Genomic DNA, 12,975 nt, shown 5'->3' with positions numbered 1-12,975 from the left:
GATAACGGACAGGGACTGTACAAGAACATGTAACTCGCAACAAAATTCTGTAAATATTCGTCGTCGGGGGTGGGGGTTTAAAAATAAAAAGATTCAAATGGGTTAGGATGGAGAAACGATAAAAGGGTTTTAGGAAGTACATAATATTATAGGGAATCCCGAGAGGATCTTGAAAGGCAAATGTGATATACCACCGGTTTTGAAGAATAAGGTTAATTAGGCCTTGTCAACATGTTACATCTAGTCCATGTATGTCTATCTCTCTCAATGCGTCAAATAAGTGCGTACTGTACTTTGCCAGCTTGAATATGTGAATAGCAAATGCGCTCCATTGCGAGTTCATGGTGCTTCAGCTTGCTTCGCACGTGGATTACGTGTGAGATTTTGTACATAGTTAACATCAGTAATTGCTGTTTCCATCGTTCTCAAGATAGTTGAAGTTGGCCCTACGTCATTCTAGTACACGGACCGTGCACTGACAGATATCCCCCCTCAGTCTCCTCTTATACAGAATGTTGACCGTGGCTGGCCAATCTGAGGCTGTCTACAACTTCTACAGCTCACTTGGTCTCCGCCATAGGGCCATATGATGGATGGATCTTCATCTGTGACAACTGCAGCGGCAACTCCAGTCTCAAAAAGAGAACAAACGAGGTGATGCAAAGTACGCACCTGTGCTTGTTTCCATGATAAACTTATGTCATCAAAGACACAATGAACCTCGTTCGTAATCCGTCCAATTCTCTACGTGAACGGATACCTAGAATGGCTTCGCAACTTTCCGACTCTCACTAAGTCCGGTGTCTGCGTCCCTATACTCCTTCCAACTAACGGGAAACATGACATTGCCTGCTTCGCTCGTTGCCATGATCACACCTAGCTCGTTGCTCGCAGTCGACAGATAGTAGTTGGCTTGGTCACCAAGGGAAATCTGCCAAATGTCCAGGTTAGCTCTCCCCGTACTACGCCGTCCATGCTTGGAAATTCGAACTTACCACCTGCGCCCTCACGATGTCGCCTGGTCTGAAGCTTTCATAGATCTTGACCTTGTCCTTCTCCGTCGCTCTGACATCCTGCGAACGTATGACACCCTGCCACTCAGCTTCCAGCACCGTCTCTCCCACCACCAGGATTGCGACGCTGGCCTGGCGGGGCTGTATCCGTGTTACCCGACACAAGACCACATTTCCAACCTCGGGCAGGACCTCGCGCTTCTCCGAGATGCCGGATCTCGAGACAGATATCGTAGGGAGTGTCGCAGGCGTCTTCAACGCCTCGATCTTGGTGAGTCGCTTCGCGGGACCGGGCGCCTTCTCGGGTTGCTCGACGGCAACCGTACCCAGAAGGGACGAATACAGATTTGAGTCTTGGATATGTGTGCCAGCGCCGGCGGCGTATTTTTCTGCAGAGCCGAGCAGTTGGCCAGGAACCGCTATAGTTTGCGCCATGTTGTCTTGTGGTTTGGTGACGTTTGCGATACTGCATTTGCGATTGACCTGAACTTTTTTAAGAGCTGCAGCTAGAAGGGCGACTGCAATGCGCTAGCTAGGGGTGTACTGCGCGCTAACTCGTCTTGTGTCTAGAGCTCTGGGGCTACGCGAGCCTTGCAGATGGCGGCTGGCATGGGGGCAGGGCTCTTGGGCTATAGTAGATCCAGAGGATCCGCTGGACCCTCAATTGAAGTCATTCTTGCTTCTATTTCCAGCCGACATATTATCACCAACTATGTATTCATCTAATCTTAGTTCCCTCGCTCCCCGATCCCGCATTCGGGTACTGTATTCCCCAGTTGTTAGTGCCATGTGGAGTTCCCTTGAGAAATCACCCGAGACAGCTTCTCATTATCCATGGAATCCCGGAAGATATGCGCATCACATCCTGCCTTCCACACTACGGTGTGCTATAATGCTTATATCTACGCAAGCTGCCAGTGAGTACACTTGCATCGCATGGCTTGCTTAACGAGTGTGGACTCAGAACGAATTACCACGCACAAGGATCTCAGACAGGAGATCCTCGACGACTGATAATTCGACCACAGCACCATACCTTGAGGCATCATTAGTCCAACCTCATTGATGCAATATATGTTGTTGTCCGGGATTGGCATGACATACCCGTGGCAATTGACAGCGTCGCGCAGTTTCTTTGCTAGATATCTCAAGTCGTGTAGTGCAAGGCCGCCGAACTGTGGCTGACACCGAATCAAGTCCCATGCCTGTATCGGCGTCGTCTCGCCTGCTGAACACAATAGTGGCGACAAAGCCCGCATACGATCAAGTATAACAGCGGAGCAGGTCTGATCAGGTGGCGCAGGACCCGAGGTTCCCGATGCCACAGACCAGTTCCTGGTACGATGCAGTTGCGCTGTTGCCGTAATAGCATGACCACTGGGCTCGTCGGGCTTGTTGAGATCGCCGTGAATATGGTCTCGACACGGCTCTTCTATCCTTTTGGTCCAAGAGAAATTAGCAGGAGATCACGGTCTTGCTCTGGGGTTTAACGGAATCGTGGAAAGCCTTACGTCAGTACAAATTCCATACCTACAGCCACTTGATCCAGGTGGCAAAGGTGTAATGAACGATACTTGAGAGCTCCGGTGGTATTATTGACCTCGTTGACGGACGCTTGGTCGTTCCGTTTCATGGAAGAATTCTGCGCCGTCTTTCCAGTGTATGATTGGCTCATTGATAGTTCCAGCGGCGACTTATGTGTCATGACCTCAAAGATTTCGGTACGTGACATGGGGGTGCTCGTTGGTGTCGAACTGGCAGAGGCTGACGAAGTGTTCGTCAACCACATCTGTTCAGAGTCGTTTCCCCTCTCATCATAGCACAACTCGGGAGGAGTTTGGATTCCATTTTTGACGAGAAGCTCAGCAAGAACATGCACAGTCGCTTGCAGACGCACACATTGATTCACGAGTTGTTCTTCGTGCACCTGCGCTCTGGAGAAAGCAGCTTCTAGTGATCTTGTGTATTTATCCTTGCGAGCACGGTAAGTCCTGTGCGATGTTTATTCAGTACAGACTTGACATGTTACCGAATGAGAGACCTACTTCTGCGCCCGCCGAACTTGGTCTTTCCTTTTCTCAATAGGATCCTCTTTGGGTCCTGTGATCAGCATCAGCATTCGCTTACCAGATAGCTATCATTCACCCGGATACGGCGCATGAGACCTAAGGGCGCACCTTTAGGATTAAATATCCTGAAAACCCCGTTGCTCATGATATCGAGTAATGCACTCTTAAGTAAGGATAAGACCAGTAACGGGTTTCGTGTAAGCTGAGTGCCACCTTGGGCTCAAAAATGAGGAGATGTGATCGATATCTTGCACTCAAGCCTCTGGATAGTAACGGTTTTAAATAAATCTAATCTCCGATACTGCGCATCAATAGCAATAACCCGAGTGCTCATCCACTGGAATTAGGCGCTAAAAAATCCTTGGTGTTTAGTATGATGTCCATGTTCCGGGGTATCGCCCCCTGTTGTCTCATGTTCAAGCTTAAAACGTTGGGTCATCAAAATTCGCAAATGCAGTTAGTGGTCGATCATACGGCCTCTTACAGCCTCTGAGATACCTACATGAGACGGCATGCTTACAGGGGGTTAGTTCAGGGCGACACTACTCAACTCGGAGGATGCCTGCACACAAAGCTACGGTTTCCACTATGATCAGCCCTCCTTGTTTCCAAGACGGGGTAGACCATTCTGTTCCGAGATAGGCCATGCTGATAGTGTCATCTCCCTCATTAGGATGAAGGCTACTATCTCTACTGGTGTGTTCCAAATAGGTAATTCTGATTATCTCAAGCGTGTGTCCGTTGGTGCGGTAGCAGGAGTCCAAGGGTGACATTAAACACGAATGGCTTGTTAATCTGTCTCATTACACATGATCATACTTAACACACTTCCTTGTCCCTCCTTGTCCCAAAAGGGAATTATTGATGATATAGCTCTTGGACTTGAAGGGAGAACTTCTTTCTAGTAGAGAAGATATTTGTATATAGTCTGAGCTGGATCGCGGCTGTCAAGGTCCTGTTCGACCCATCACCCACAGCTAGTTTGCTTATAAAGTAGTCGAGCTCAGGTAGCCTACTACTTCTAATTCATCCGTTCGTTTTTCACATACGTCTCTTGGCAATTCAGCAAACAAAATGCCTAGTCTATTCCAAATTTTATGCGTTGCGCCAATGGCGATCCCGATTCTGGCCAAGCCATGCCAGCCACGGAACGTCAATGCTAAAGCAGTATACACGATGACGAACGAACAAGACAACAGCATCATTGCCCTTCCTGTTCAAATAGACGGAACGGTCAGCGACTGCGGTGCTTCATCCACGCCTACAGATGGCTCGGGTTCAAGTGGGATGTTGGCGACAAATGAGACGGCTGCTCCGGATGCGCTGTTCAGCCAATCAGCCTTAACAACAGCTGGTAATGTATGGACATCTCAATACGTTAAAAATGTTCGCACTACAAAAGCAGTCTTTCACTAACAGGTGATTCCAAAAGCATCTCTTCGCCATCAATGCTGGGTCCAACAGCGTCACCATGTTTGCCATTGACAAGAATGACCCAACGAACCTCACAATGGTTGGCCGGCCAGTACCCGTGCCCGGCGAATTCCCAAACACTGTCGCTGCTTCTCAGACGAACAAACAGGTCTGTGTAGGTATGACGGGGGCCCAGGCGGGCATCTCATGCGCCTCCTTCTCAAGCCAAGGCATCGGAGCAATGGATACTTTACGCGTGTTCGATATCGGTCAAAGCACCCCCCCTGTTGGCCCAGAGAATACTGTCTCCCAAGTATTTTATTCGGGTGACGGCTCGACGCTGTTTGCCACCGTGAAAGGAAACCCGGCAGTGAACAAGACAGGATTTTTGGCGGCCTTTCCGGTCCAGGGCGGTATTGTCAGTCAGCAAGGCGTGCAGTCATCTCCGGACGGCACTGCGGTTCTGTTCGGCTCTACGCCCATTCCTGGCAGCAGTAATATCTTCGTCACCGACGCATCATTCGGCGCGGCCGTCCTCAGTATCGACAAAGCTGGCGCGTCGACGGTTGCGGGCAAGGGAGCAGTGGATGGCCAGGCGGCCACGTGCTGGGCCACCATCAGCCCGGCGACGAATACGGCCTTTGTGACCGACGTCGGAAAGAACCGTTTAGTCGAGGTGTCAACCACGAGTGCTATGGTGATGGGCCAGATCGATCTCAGCGCGAACGGGGACCCGGGCCTCATCGATCTCAAAGCCGCGGGCAAGTTCATTTATGCGTTGAGTCCTGGCAATGGGACTACCCAGGCAGCAATGACGGTCGTTAATGCTGTTAGCAAGCAACAAGTGCAGCATCTGCAGCTCGACATGCTTGGTGCCAGGAAGACTGCTCAAGGGGTTGCCATTTTGTTGTAGAAGCAAGAGAGATGGATATCTGGCTGGAATTATTCCTTGTCTAAAATACATATCCTAGTAGTTGACTAATACTGACAGCTGAGCATTTTCTCCCTTTATCCTCTTCATATTTTATGGGAGAACTTGAAGCACTACTGGAGCCGGTGATCAGTTTTTTCAGAATGTTACTCTAAACCAGAAAGAAGTATAACAGTTTCAAGCAGATGTAGTCTCTAAATTGGCTCAAGGGATGCTCCATGAACTGCGATGAACACTACCTGCAGCGCGTTGCTCAATGAATCGTCTATCATGACCAATTGGCGGCCTTTCAGGGGTCTCAATGCACGCTAATGCCAGACGGAACCCGCGGCACAGGCCATACTGCAATCGTAAGAGCCGGATCCCCGGATCCCGAATCTCAAATTACGGTTGACCGCCTGCCAAGCTAAAGAGAGAGAAAAAAATACAAATACTGCCGAAGAGGACCCCTATGGTCAGTTTTCCTCCGGTGTGCATTCAAAACCAACTATTTCATTTCGTCTTTCACACACTCCTTTCCCCAATTCCGTACAGTAGTGTCGTCGTCGTTACAATGGCGTCCACGAGACTTCTGACATGGATCGCCATCCTCATCGGTGTGCTGACACCCGTGTTCTACCTGCTGGAGCAGAACCTGGAGGCCTTCTACATCTTTGACCGGGCGCACCTGCACGACCTGGCAAAGCGCGGGATCGCGGCGCACGGCAACGACACTCAGAGCATCGTGCGCTACATCACCAAGGAGCTCCATGACATGCACCCTAACAACGTCAACTTGGAAGAGGAGTACATCTTCAACAATGCTGGCGGCGCCATGGGTGGCATGTATATCATCCATGCTAGTAAGTCTTTGCTGATTCCTCTCTCCCCTCTTCCTGTTCATCTAGCTGTAAATGGCTAGATTTACTACGGGTGCTTATATGACGAAACAATCTCGGATGTAAACCTTATTGTCATCTGAAGCGCAAAATAATGTCGAAACTTTCCGTTGCCTTCCTTCTGATCCATCACGCACACCAAAACTTCCTGTTCAATCTATTTGATGCACACTCTTTTTTACAGCGGTTCGCTAACCAAAGTAATCAGGCGTGACTGAGTACCTCATCATCTTTGGCACCACCATCGGTACCGAGGGGCACACGGGCCGGCACACGGCGGACGACTACTTCCACATCCTGACTGGTGAGCAGTGGGCATACACGCCCGGCGCGTACCTGCCGGAAGTCTACCCCGCGGGCTCCGTGCACCACCTCCACCGCGGCACGGTCAAGCAGTACAAGATGCCCGAGGGCTGCTTCGCGCTCGAGTACGCCCGTGGCTGGATCCCGCCCATGCTGTTCTTCGGCTTCGCCGACGGCTTGAGCTCGACGCTGGACTTCCCTACCCTGTGGAGGACCACGTGGGTCACCGGCCGCGAGATGGTCGGCAACTTGCTGTTGGGCAAGTTCTAGAATCTAACTGTAAACCCCCGTGTATTATTTCTTGTTACATAAAAGCTGCTGAGCGAGCGGCCAACTATATACTTAATTTTAATATGAGCTGATCCTCGAGCGTCAATCGCGCCGAGAGAAGCATGCTTGACGGAAAATCTATATCCATCTCGGCTTTGCGCCATCAAGACAAGTGCGTGCGTGTGGTTTTACAAAACAACGTCTTACGTTCTGGTTTGAATGATCCAATTGTCTATAGCAAATTAGGAGGTCAAGAACCACAATGGTATCAATTGGGCGTGACCGAAAAATCGAGCACTTGAACCCTACCAACGCCTAGCCAATGCAAAATGCCTCTCTATGTACCGCGAAATCGTTTAATGAGCGATCTCCAACTTTTAATTCTACGCCAAAAATGAGCCTCAAGATCGCCACACATGTTTTAGTGCCCCCCCAGGTCTCCAATTAGGCCTGTGCAACTTCCTGTTTCTGGGAGACTGGAACATCGCTGACACCCTGCCATTCCTCCTCTTCCTCGGCCTTGCTCTTCTTCGGGGCTGGCTGGGGAGAAGCAGACTTGGACTTCTTTCGTTTCGGCGCAGCCTCTTCTGCAACGAGCTCTTCGGATGCCTTGCGCTTGTAGGGAGGACTTTCGATGGACTTTTGCTTCGGGGATTCTACTGGTTGGGCCCTCGTAGGAGCCTGCGCCGCACCCGGCTTTGACTTGTTTTTCCACTGTAGTAGAGCAGCCTCAACCTGGGGCGCCCAGACATCCTCGCCCTTGATGATGTCGTCGTACTCGATGCAGTTCTCGGTGCCCAGCAGGAAATCACCTTGCCGGCTTCTGGACAGTGCAGCCATGTTTGCGCTCGACCCAACCTTGATGCCCAGATCGTGACAGAAGCTTCGCACGTAGAAGCCGGAAGTCACAGTCATACGAATGCGGGCGGCAGGCGGACCCTTGTCGTCCCACGGCGGCGGGGTGTTGGGATCATGGGGCGGCGGAATGAGGTTGGAGCCCTTGCCACCAACCTTCTTTTCGGGTTTCTCTCCCAGCGCACCAGACATCATCATCGGGGGGCTCTTATCCTTCTTGTGGCGCTTGTTGTTCTGGTCGTAGACCAGATCGTCCACCCTCTGCTCGGCTTTCTCTTTGACCTTGTCAAAGCGCTCTAGTGCCTCCTTCTCCTCTTGCTCCTCCTCTGGGGTGCGCTTCTCCCTGGTGGTCTGGTCCTTCTGGATTTTCCAGACCTGCTCGGCAAAGTTTGTCTCGAATTGTGTGGCTTCTTCGGCGGGCCAGCGGTAGTCGTGTGTGCCCGGTTCGTACCACTCGACCATGTCCAGCTCGACGACCTCGACGGGTCTTGTAGCAATCTCACGTGGGATGGGCTTGCCCTCGCGGGCGTATTCGTACAGCGGCTTGCCTTCCATCTTGAGGGCTGAGTAGAGTGGTGGCATCTGATCGATCTTCCCACGGAAGCTGTTCATTGCCTCGTCAACCATCTTCTTGGTAATGTGGTCGTATGCTGTCTTCTTCAAGACCTTTCCGACTCTGTCGTATGTGTCGGTACTGGCGCCGAACAGAACGACGGTCTCGTACGTCTTGGTGCAGTCTAAGAATGACTGCAAGGATTTGGTGCCATTGCCTACCCCGAGGATGAGGACGCCGGTTGCCAAGGGGTCCAAGGTGCCACCATGGCCCATCTTGACGCGAATATCGTTCTTGCCATAGCCACGTCGCTTGCGCTTGTTGTTTGATTCCTGTCCTCTGTTTGCTTTCTGCTCGTCTATCATTGGCTTGAAGAATGAGGATGGGTTGAACTGCTGTTGGCAGTCGCGAATGACCTGGGCAGAACTCATGCCCATGGGCTTGTTCACGCCTGCGGAGAGGCCGTGTTAGTGTTTACTCGTAGATAGCAAGGGAGACTTGTTAATACCAAATACGCCGTCCAGGACAGGCTTGGATGCCGCCATTCTGAAGAACCTCGAAGCTTTCATTCGCGGGAAGACCCGGATTGAAGGTGAAGGTGAGCGCAGTATTAGCACCGCTTATACATGCAACAAGCAACGCGGTCTTTCGAAGAGCGGATGGGGAAAGCGCTGGGCCGAGCGAATCCGAATCCTCGTGGCCGTCAATAGAAAAATGCGGCGCGCAGAAAAAATGCGACGCGCAGAGAAATGTGAAGGCAGCTTTTTTCGGCGAATGATCCTTGAAGAAAAAAATTAAGAAAGAATTGAGAGTTCCTAGTGAACCTTGCGGGGTGTGGATCAGCATTGGCAACTACATACATACAATACATGCTGTACCTACATCCAGTACCGTAAAAGTTGGCTACTGTAAAAGTTAGCGAGTTTTAGCTGTAAGTTAACCACTATAAGTTAGCTGCTTGGACCATGACAATGCACTTATCGATTGTGTATGTGTTGGTTACTATAGTAGTTCAGTTCTGTGTGCAGGATTGCGCAATGTATCGGTACCTCTGCCATTTCCCAATTCGCCACGTTTCAGCGCAGCACAAGGCCTGATTTCCAAGTAGCATTACTTCCAAGTTATCTGAGCTACAGCATCTGAGCTACAGCATCTGTGCTCCGACGGCTGCGGCGACCAGACCAGACCTCGACCCGAACTAGACCTTGCCCCTGGGCAATTGGAAAGCCTCCCCGCCAATCGATACGACAATTAAGTGCTAACTCAAGTGCCAACTGAAGTACCAACTGAAGTGCATCGCGCATCGGGCTTTCGTGCTTCTTGCTTCTACTATGCGCATGCTGATCAATTCATGAGCATTGTTCCAACAATCATAATCTCGAGATTAATACCACCACTACCACCCCGCCACAGCTACTTGGTCACTAGCTATGGGCCAAATTTGAGCTCTCCATCACAACCAACCTCATCTTCTCCTCCCCCAGACTTGAATCCTCCAACCCGCCCGACCGTAGTGCAGCCTACGCCATATCGTATGCCATACACACCATCCCTCCACGGCCCCCCGCAACCATGGCAGGAAGGCGACGCCTAAGGGCGGCCTCGAATTCGACTGTCGCCACCGTAGACGAACAGCAACTCGTGTACACCAAAGAGACCCAGATAATACGAGCAGCTTCTCCCGGTCTAAAACAGGAGGACTGGCCATGCTTCCTCTTGGACGAGGCTGTCGTCTACGATAAACATGGACAGATGGCCAATCTGCTACAGGTCGATCTCCAAGGACCCTTCATGATACGCGGGCTCTTGGTTGTCGAGCCAGACCAAAGAAGTTGTTGTAAGTCCAGTCCAGTCCAGTCCAAACAACCATAACGACAGGGCTGATGCTTGCGCAAAGTGATCAGAGGCTACCAACGAACTCAGCACATGTGGATAGAAATCTCGAGAACCTACACCTATTCCATCGGCTTGAAAGAAGAATCTGGCACCCCGGTCATCTGGGCCGCTGGCGAGGCAGCTCACTTTGAACTCATCCCCGCCCAGCGGTATGCCCGAACCGCCAGTATCATGTTTCAGGGCATTGTCATGCACTACAACGTGCTCGATGTATACGAAGCCGAATTGGACGCCCTGAAAGAACTTGAGCAGGCCAAACCACGGGAAAAGAGGCGGAAACTACGCATCAAGGATGTCAAGCTTGAACTACAGGATATTTTCTATAGGTATGCCACTGCCATAGGCGACGGCTCTACCTTGGAGGAAGTCACTGAACGATGCCACGACCAAGCGGGCTTCCTTCTGGCTCAGTTTCCCAAAGACACTGGCTTTTATGCCTGGCTCAGTAATGAATTTCCCGTATGTCTATCGTATTCTCACCCGCGTCGTACCAAGCTAATTCCGCAGGATATTGTACAAAAGCTCAAGAAAAAACCCAACCCTTCTGCCGAGATTGCCTTTACTGAGCCCGAGTTGCCTGCGTCGAAGCCAGCCTCAATGCGGCAAAAGTCAAGCTCGGCGGATAGTCGTGGCTCTAAAGGCAAAACCAAAATTGCCCAAACAGACCTGTCCTCGGTCAGTACCAGAGCTGGTTCAAAGAGCAAGCTCGGTTCTTTCGAGTCAGGAAGCGATGAACAGCGGGCATCACGTGCTAGATCTGTTAGGGTAAAACGTCAATCGCCGTCGAAACCGAAGAGACTTGAGTCAATTGAACTTGCCGACGTCCGCATGCGAGACTTTGCTCAGAAGCCATTAGCGCTGCCAGCCCGCGCAAAGGACGATCCGCCTGCTGCGATGCCGGTAGGCTCAGCTTCTGCCCTGGCTGTGGTTATTGACGTCTTAAATGAAGAGCGACAAAAGATGCTTGACATGTGGAATGCTGGAGCAAAGCACAGAAAGCACCCAGACTCTCTTCCGGTCAACAGCTGGCTGACCAAGATCTACATGGCCATGAGCATCACAAACTATCAATCAAAGGCAGAGGTCTTACAGTATCACGCCGGCGGACTAGCTCGGCAACTTGCTCCAGAGTGGCATAAGAGCGAGCTGTACAGATGGGCAAAGGACAATGCCAATGCCGAGCCCAAGTATGAACACACCACGGAAGAACACATTCTGAGAATCCAAAGACGTCAAAGAAATCCTAACACCAAGTCATCGGTTGAAAAGTCTGCGCCTACGCCGATACCTGTGCCAACAAGTGGGAAGAAACCGCCGAGAGGTCGTCCAAGTGGGAAAGCAGCAGGACTGCGGCCATCATTAGGAGGAGCCCAGAAGCGTCTTCGAGAGCAGGATGGCAGAGATGACACGGACTTTGATGACGAAGAGGAGCCCCAGAGAAAACACGTCAGGACCTCAGAATTCTTCGCTAGCGATGAAAATGAGGAGCAACTACAAGAAGACTCGTCTTCGGATGACGAGGATGGAGACAGCACCGACAAGGAGCCACTTACGCGTGTTGTGATCCACGCCGAACCATTGCCTTCAACAACCCCGAAAGGACCAAATCACACATGGTCCTGTGAGGAACCTAACTGTGACTACGTTGTTCGCAGTGCAGAAGACGAGGATGGCCAAGAGCTAATCCATCAACACTATGAGGAGCATGAAAAGGAAGCAAGTGACGAAGCAAAGGAACGCGAACTAAAAAAGGTCAACCTCGCAATGCAAGAGAGTCGAGGCCATTTGCCTATCAAGTATGCTTATTTTCCCCCTTCTTTTCTTGTTGAAGTTCACCATCACCCACCTTGACCCCACTAGTACACTCATTGCGACGTGTTTCGCGGAACCACAACGCATACAGCGGTCTGACTTGGGTATTGATTGAACTACAACTCCAGTACTACGCACATAAACGAGGAGACAGTTCTTCCAAACATGAACGATTCCTCTACATATGGTAACGTTGTACTCAAACTGGTCTAACATAGTTACAGTCACCTTCTCGACAAGATCCGCAAAGCAACTTCTAACTCGAAGGGCTCAGACTCAGCTGAGCTCAATGGTCGTCCAATCCCGCAACCCATTAAAAAAGCCTTAGTTATCTAAAGGGATCTTCCAAGTTGAAGCATCCAATGTGTGATTGCACACAAGTGATCGTCACACTTGATCTGCTTCCAGGCGCGTGTCTCGAATCTGTGAACAGATAATTGGGTTAAGAGTTTACGAATGATACCTCACGGCGTGATGGCTGACATTGGTTGGCGTTTACAGCGAGCTTTATATTGTAATCTGGCATCTGGTGAGTTGGCACCACATAGATGCTTTCCGGCACTTTTTGCAACGTGTGTTATGGTCGTGAGCACGGGAATATAGAAACAAATATACCCACAAATCCTGCAGATATAATCTGTCGCACCGAACAAACTAATGATGCAGTAGAAGCCGTTGTCGCAAACTGATTAGTCGCTTGCAACTCAAATGATTAAGTTGCCCACTAGTTCCATGGATGCTCTTTCTTCCGAACAATGAGCTGGAGAACATATGTTAGAATACCGAAGTAATATACTCTTTCCAAGACTACTCCACTACTTCAAAACTGAGGAATACGTTGGCTATTGAGAGGTTAACATAGGAGAATGACTCATTCAGTGTATATTTAACCTGCAAACTACCAAGTGGTTTCCGGCTCACCGATAGCAAATGATTTGCTCATCCCTTCTCTTCCCTGAGCACCTGGCCATCAATCAAGATA

The 12,975-nt window shown here is 50.5% G+C and overlaps 6 protein-coding genes across 6 annotated transcripts; 3 read left to right on the top strand and 3 right to left on the bottom strand.

Annotated features, from left to right (window-relative positions):
* Positions 1-760: 760 nt before the first annotated feature.
* Positions 761-1,448, bottom strand: BKA67DRAFT_516460 (uncharacterized protein; the record flags this gene model as incomplete). The annotated part of the gene is made up of 2 exons (XM_046097812.1): positions 761-931; positions 996-1,448. 2 exons carry the CDS (start codon positions 1,446-1,448, stop codon positions 761-763), a joined length of 624 nt encoding a protein of 207 aa, XP_045959550.1.
* A 195-nt stretch (positions 1,449-1,643) lies between these two features.
* BKA67DRAFT_560158 (uncharacterized protein) lies at positions 1,644-3,370 on the bottom strand. The gene is made up of 5 exons (XM_046102437.1): positions 3,191-3,370; positions 3,059-3,113; positions 2,525-3,004; positions 2,118-2,450; positions 1,644-2,049 (listed from the first exon to the last, which is right to left on the bottom strand). The coding sequence occupies exons 1-5, from the start codon at positions 3,225-3,227 to the stop codon at positions 1,974-1,976; spliced, it is 981 nt and encodes a 326-aa protein (XP_045959549.1). The 5' UTR covers positions 3,228-3,370; the 3' UTR covers positions 1,644-1,973.
* Positions 3,371-4,258: 888 nt separating this feature from the next.
* On the top strand, positions 4,259-5,669 carry BKA67DRAFT_690102 (uncharacterized protein; the record flags this gene model as incomplete). Its single annotated transcript, XM_046109123.1, has 2 exons — positions 4,259-4,441; positions 4,515-5,669. The coding sequence occupies 2 exons, from the start codon at positions 4,259-4,261 to the stop codon at positions 5,406-5,408; spliced, it is 1,077 nt and encodes a 358-aa protein (XP_045959548.1). The 3' UTR covers positions 5,409-5,669.
* Positions 5,670-5,979: 310 nt separating this feature from the next.
* BKA67DRAFT_515141 (C-8 sterol isomerase) lies at positions 5,980-6,877 on the top strand (the record flags this gene model as incomplete). The annotated part of the gene is made up of 2 exons (XM_046097703.1): positions 5,980-6,268; positions 6,513-6,877. 2 exons carry the CDS (start codon positions 5,980-5,982, stop codon positions 6,875-6,877), a joined length of 654 nt encoding a protein of 217 aa, XP_045959547.1.
* A 444-nt stretch (positions 6,878-7,321) lies between these two features.
* On the bottom strand, positions 7,322-8,830 carry BKA67DRAFT_657231 (trub family pseudouridylate synthase-containing protein; the record flags this gene model as incomplete). The annotated part of the gene is made up of 2 exons (XM_046107079.1): positions 7,322-8,736; positions 8,794-8,830. The coding sequence occupies 2 exons, from the start codon at positions 8,828-8,830 to the stop codon at positions 7,322-7,324; spliced, it is 1,452 nt and encodes a 483-aa protein (XP_045959546.1).
* Positions 8,831-9,559: 729 nt separating this feature from the next.
* BKA67DRAFT_560151 (uncharacterized protein) lies at positions 9,560-12,799 on the top strand. Its single transcript, XM_046102436.1, has 4 exons — positions 9,560-10,122; positions 10,183-10,640; positions 10,689-11,977; positions 12,218-12,799. The coding sequence occupies exons 1-4, from the start codon at positions 9,858-9,860 to the stop codon at positions 12,327-12,329; spliced, it is 2,124 nt and encodes a 707-aa protein (XP_045959545.1). The 5' UTR covers positions 9,560-9,857; the 3' UTR covers positions 12,330-12,799.
* The last annotated feature ends 176 nt before the right edge of the window (positions 12,800-12,975 follow it).

Source organism: Truncatella angustata (assembly GCF_020726525.1).
Source record: "Truncatella angustata strain MPI-SDFR-AT-0073 chromosome Unknown BKA67scaffold_3, whole genome shotgun sequence".
Classification (NCBI taxonomy): Eukaryota; Fungi; Ascomycota; class Sordariomycetes; order Amphisphaeriales; family Sporocadaceae; genus Truncatella; species Truncatella angustata.
The sequence above is the reverse complement of the archived record's forward strand: the minus strand, read 5'-3'. Positions and strand labels throughout refer to the sequence as shown.

Excerpts from the sequence above, each read along its gene's own strand:
- BKA67DRAFT_560158 (XM_046102437.1), bottom strand. The coding sequence starts at position 3,227 with ATGAGCAACGGGGTTTTCAGGATATTTAATCCTAAAG. Across the intron at positions 2,451-2,524 it reads GGTATGGAATTTGTACTGAC|GATAGAAGAGCCGTGTCGAG; the intron begins GTAAGGCTTTCC and ends TTGGACCAAAAG. Across the intron at positions 2,050-2,117 it reads GACGCTGTCAATTGCCACGG|GTATGGTGCTGTGGTCGAAT; the intron begins GTATGTCATGCC and ends TGATGCCTCAAG.
- BKA67DRAFT_560151 (XM_046102436.1), top strand. The coding sequence starts at position 9,858 with ATGGCAGGAAGGCGACGCCTAAGGGCGGCCTCGAATTCGACTGTCGCC. Across the intron at positions 10,123-10,182 it reads GCCAGACCAAAGAAGTTGTT|TGATCAGAGGCTACCAACGA; the intron begins GTAAGTCCAGTC and ends GCTTGCGCAAAG. Across the intron at positions 10,641-10,688 it reads GGCTCAGTAATGAATTTCCC|GATATTGTACAAAAGCTCAA; the intron begins GTATGTCTATCG and ends CTAATTCCGCAG.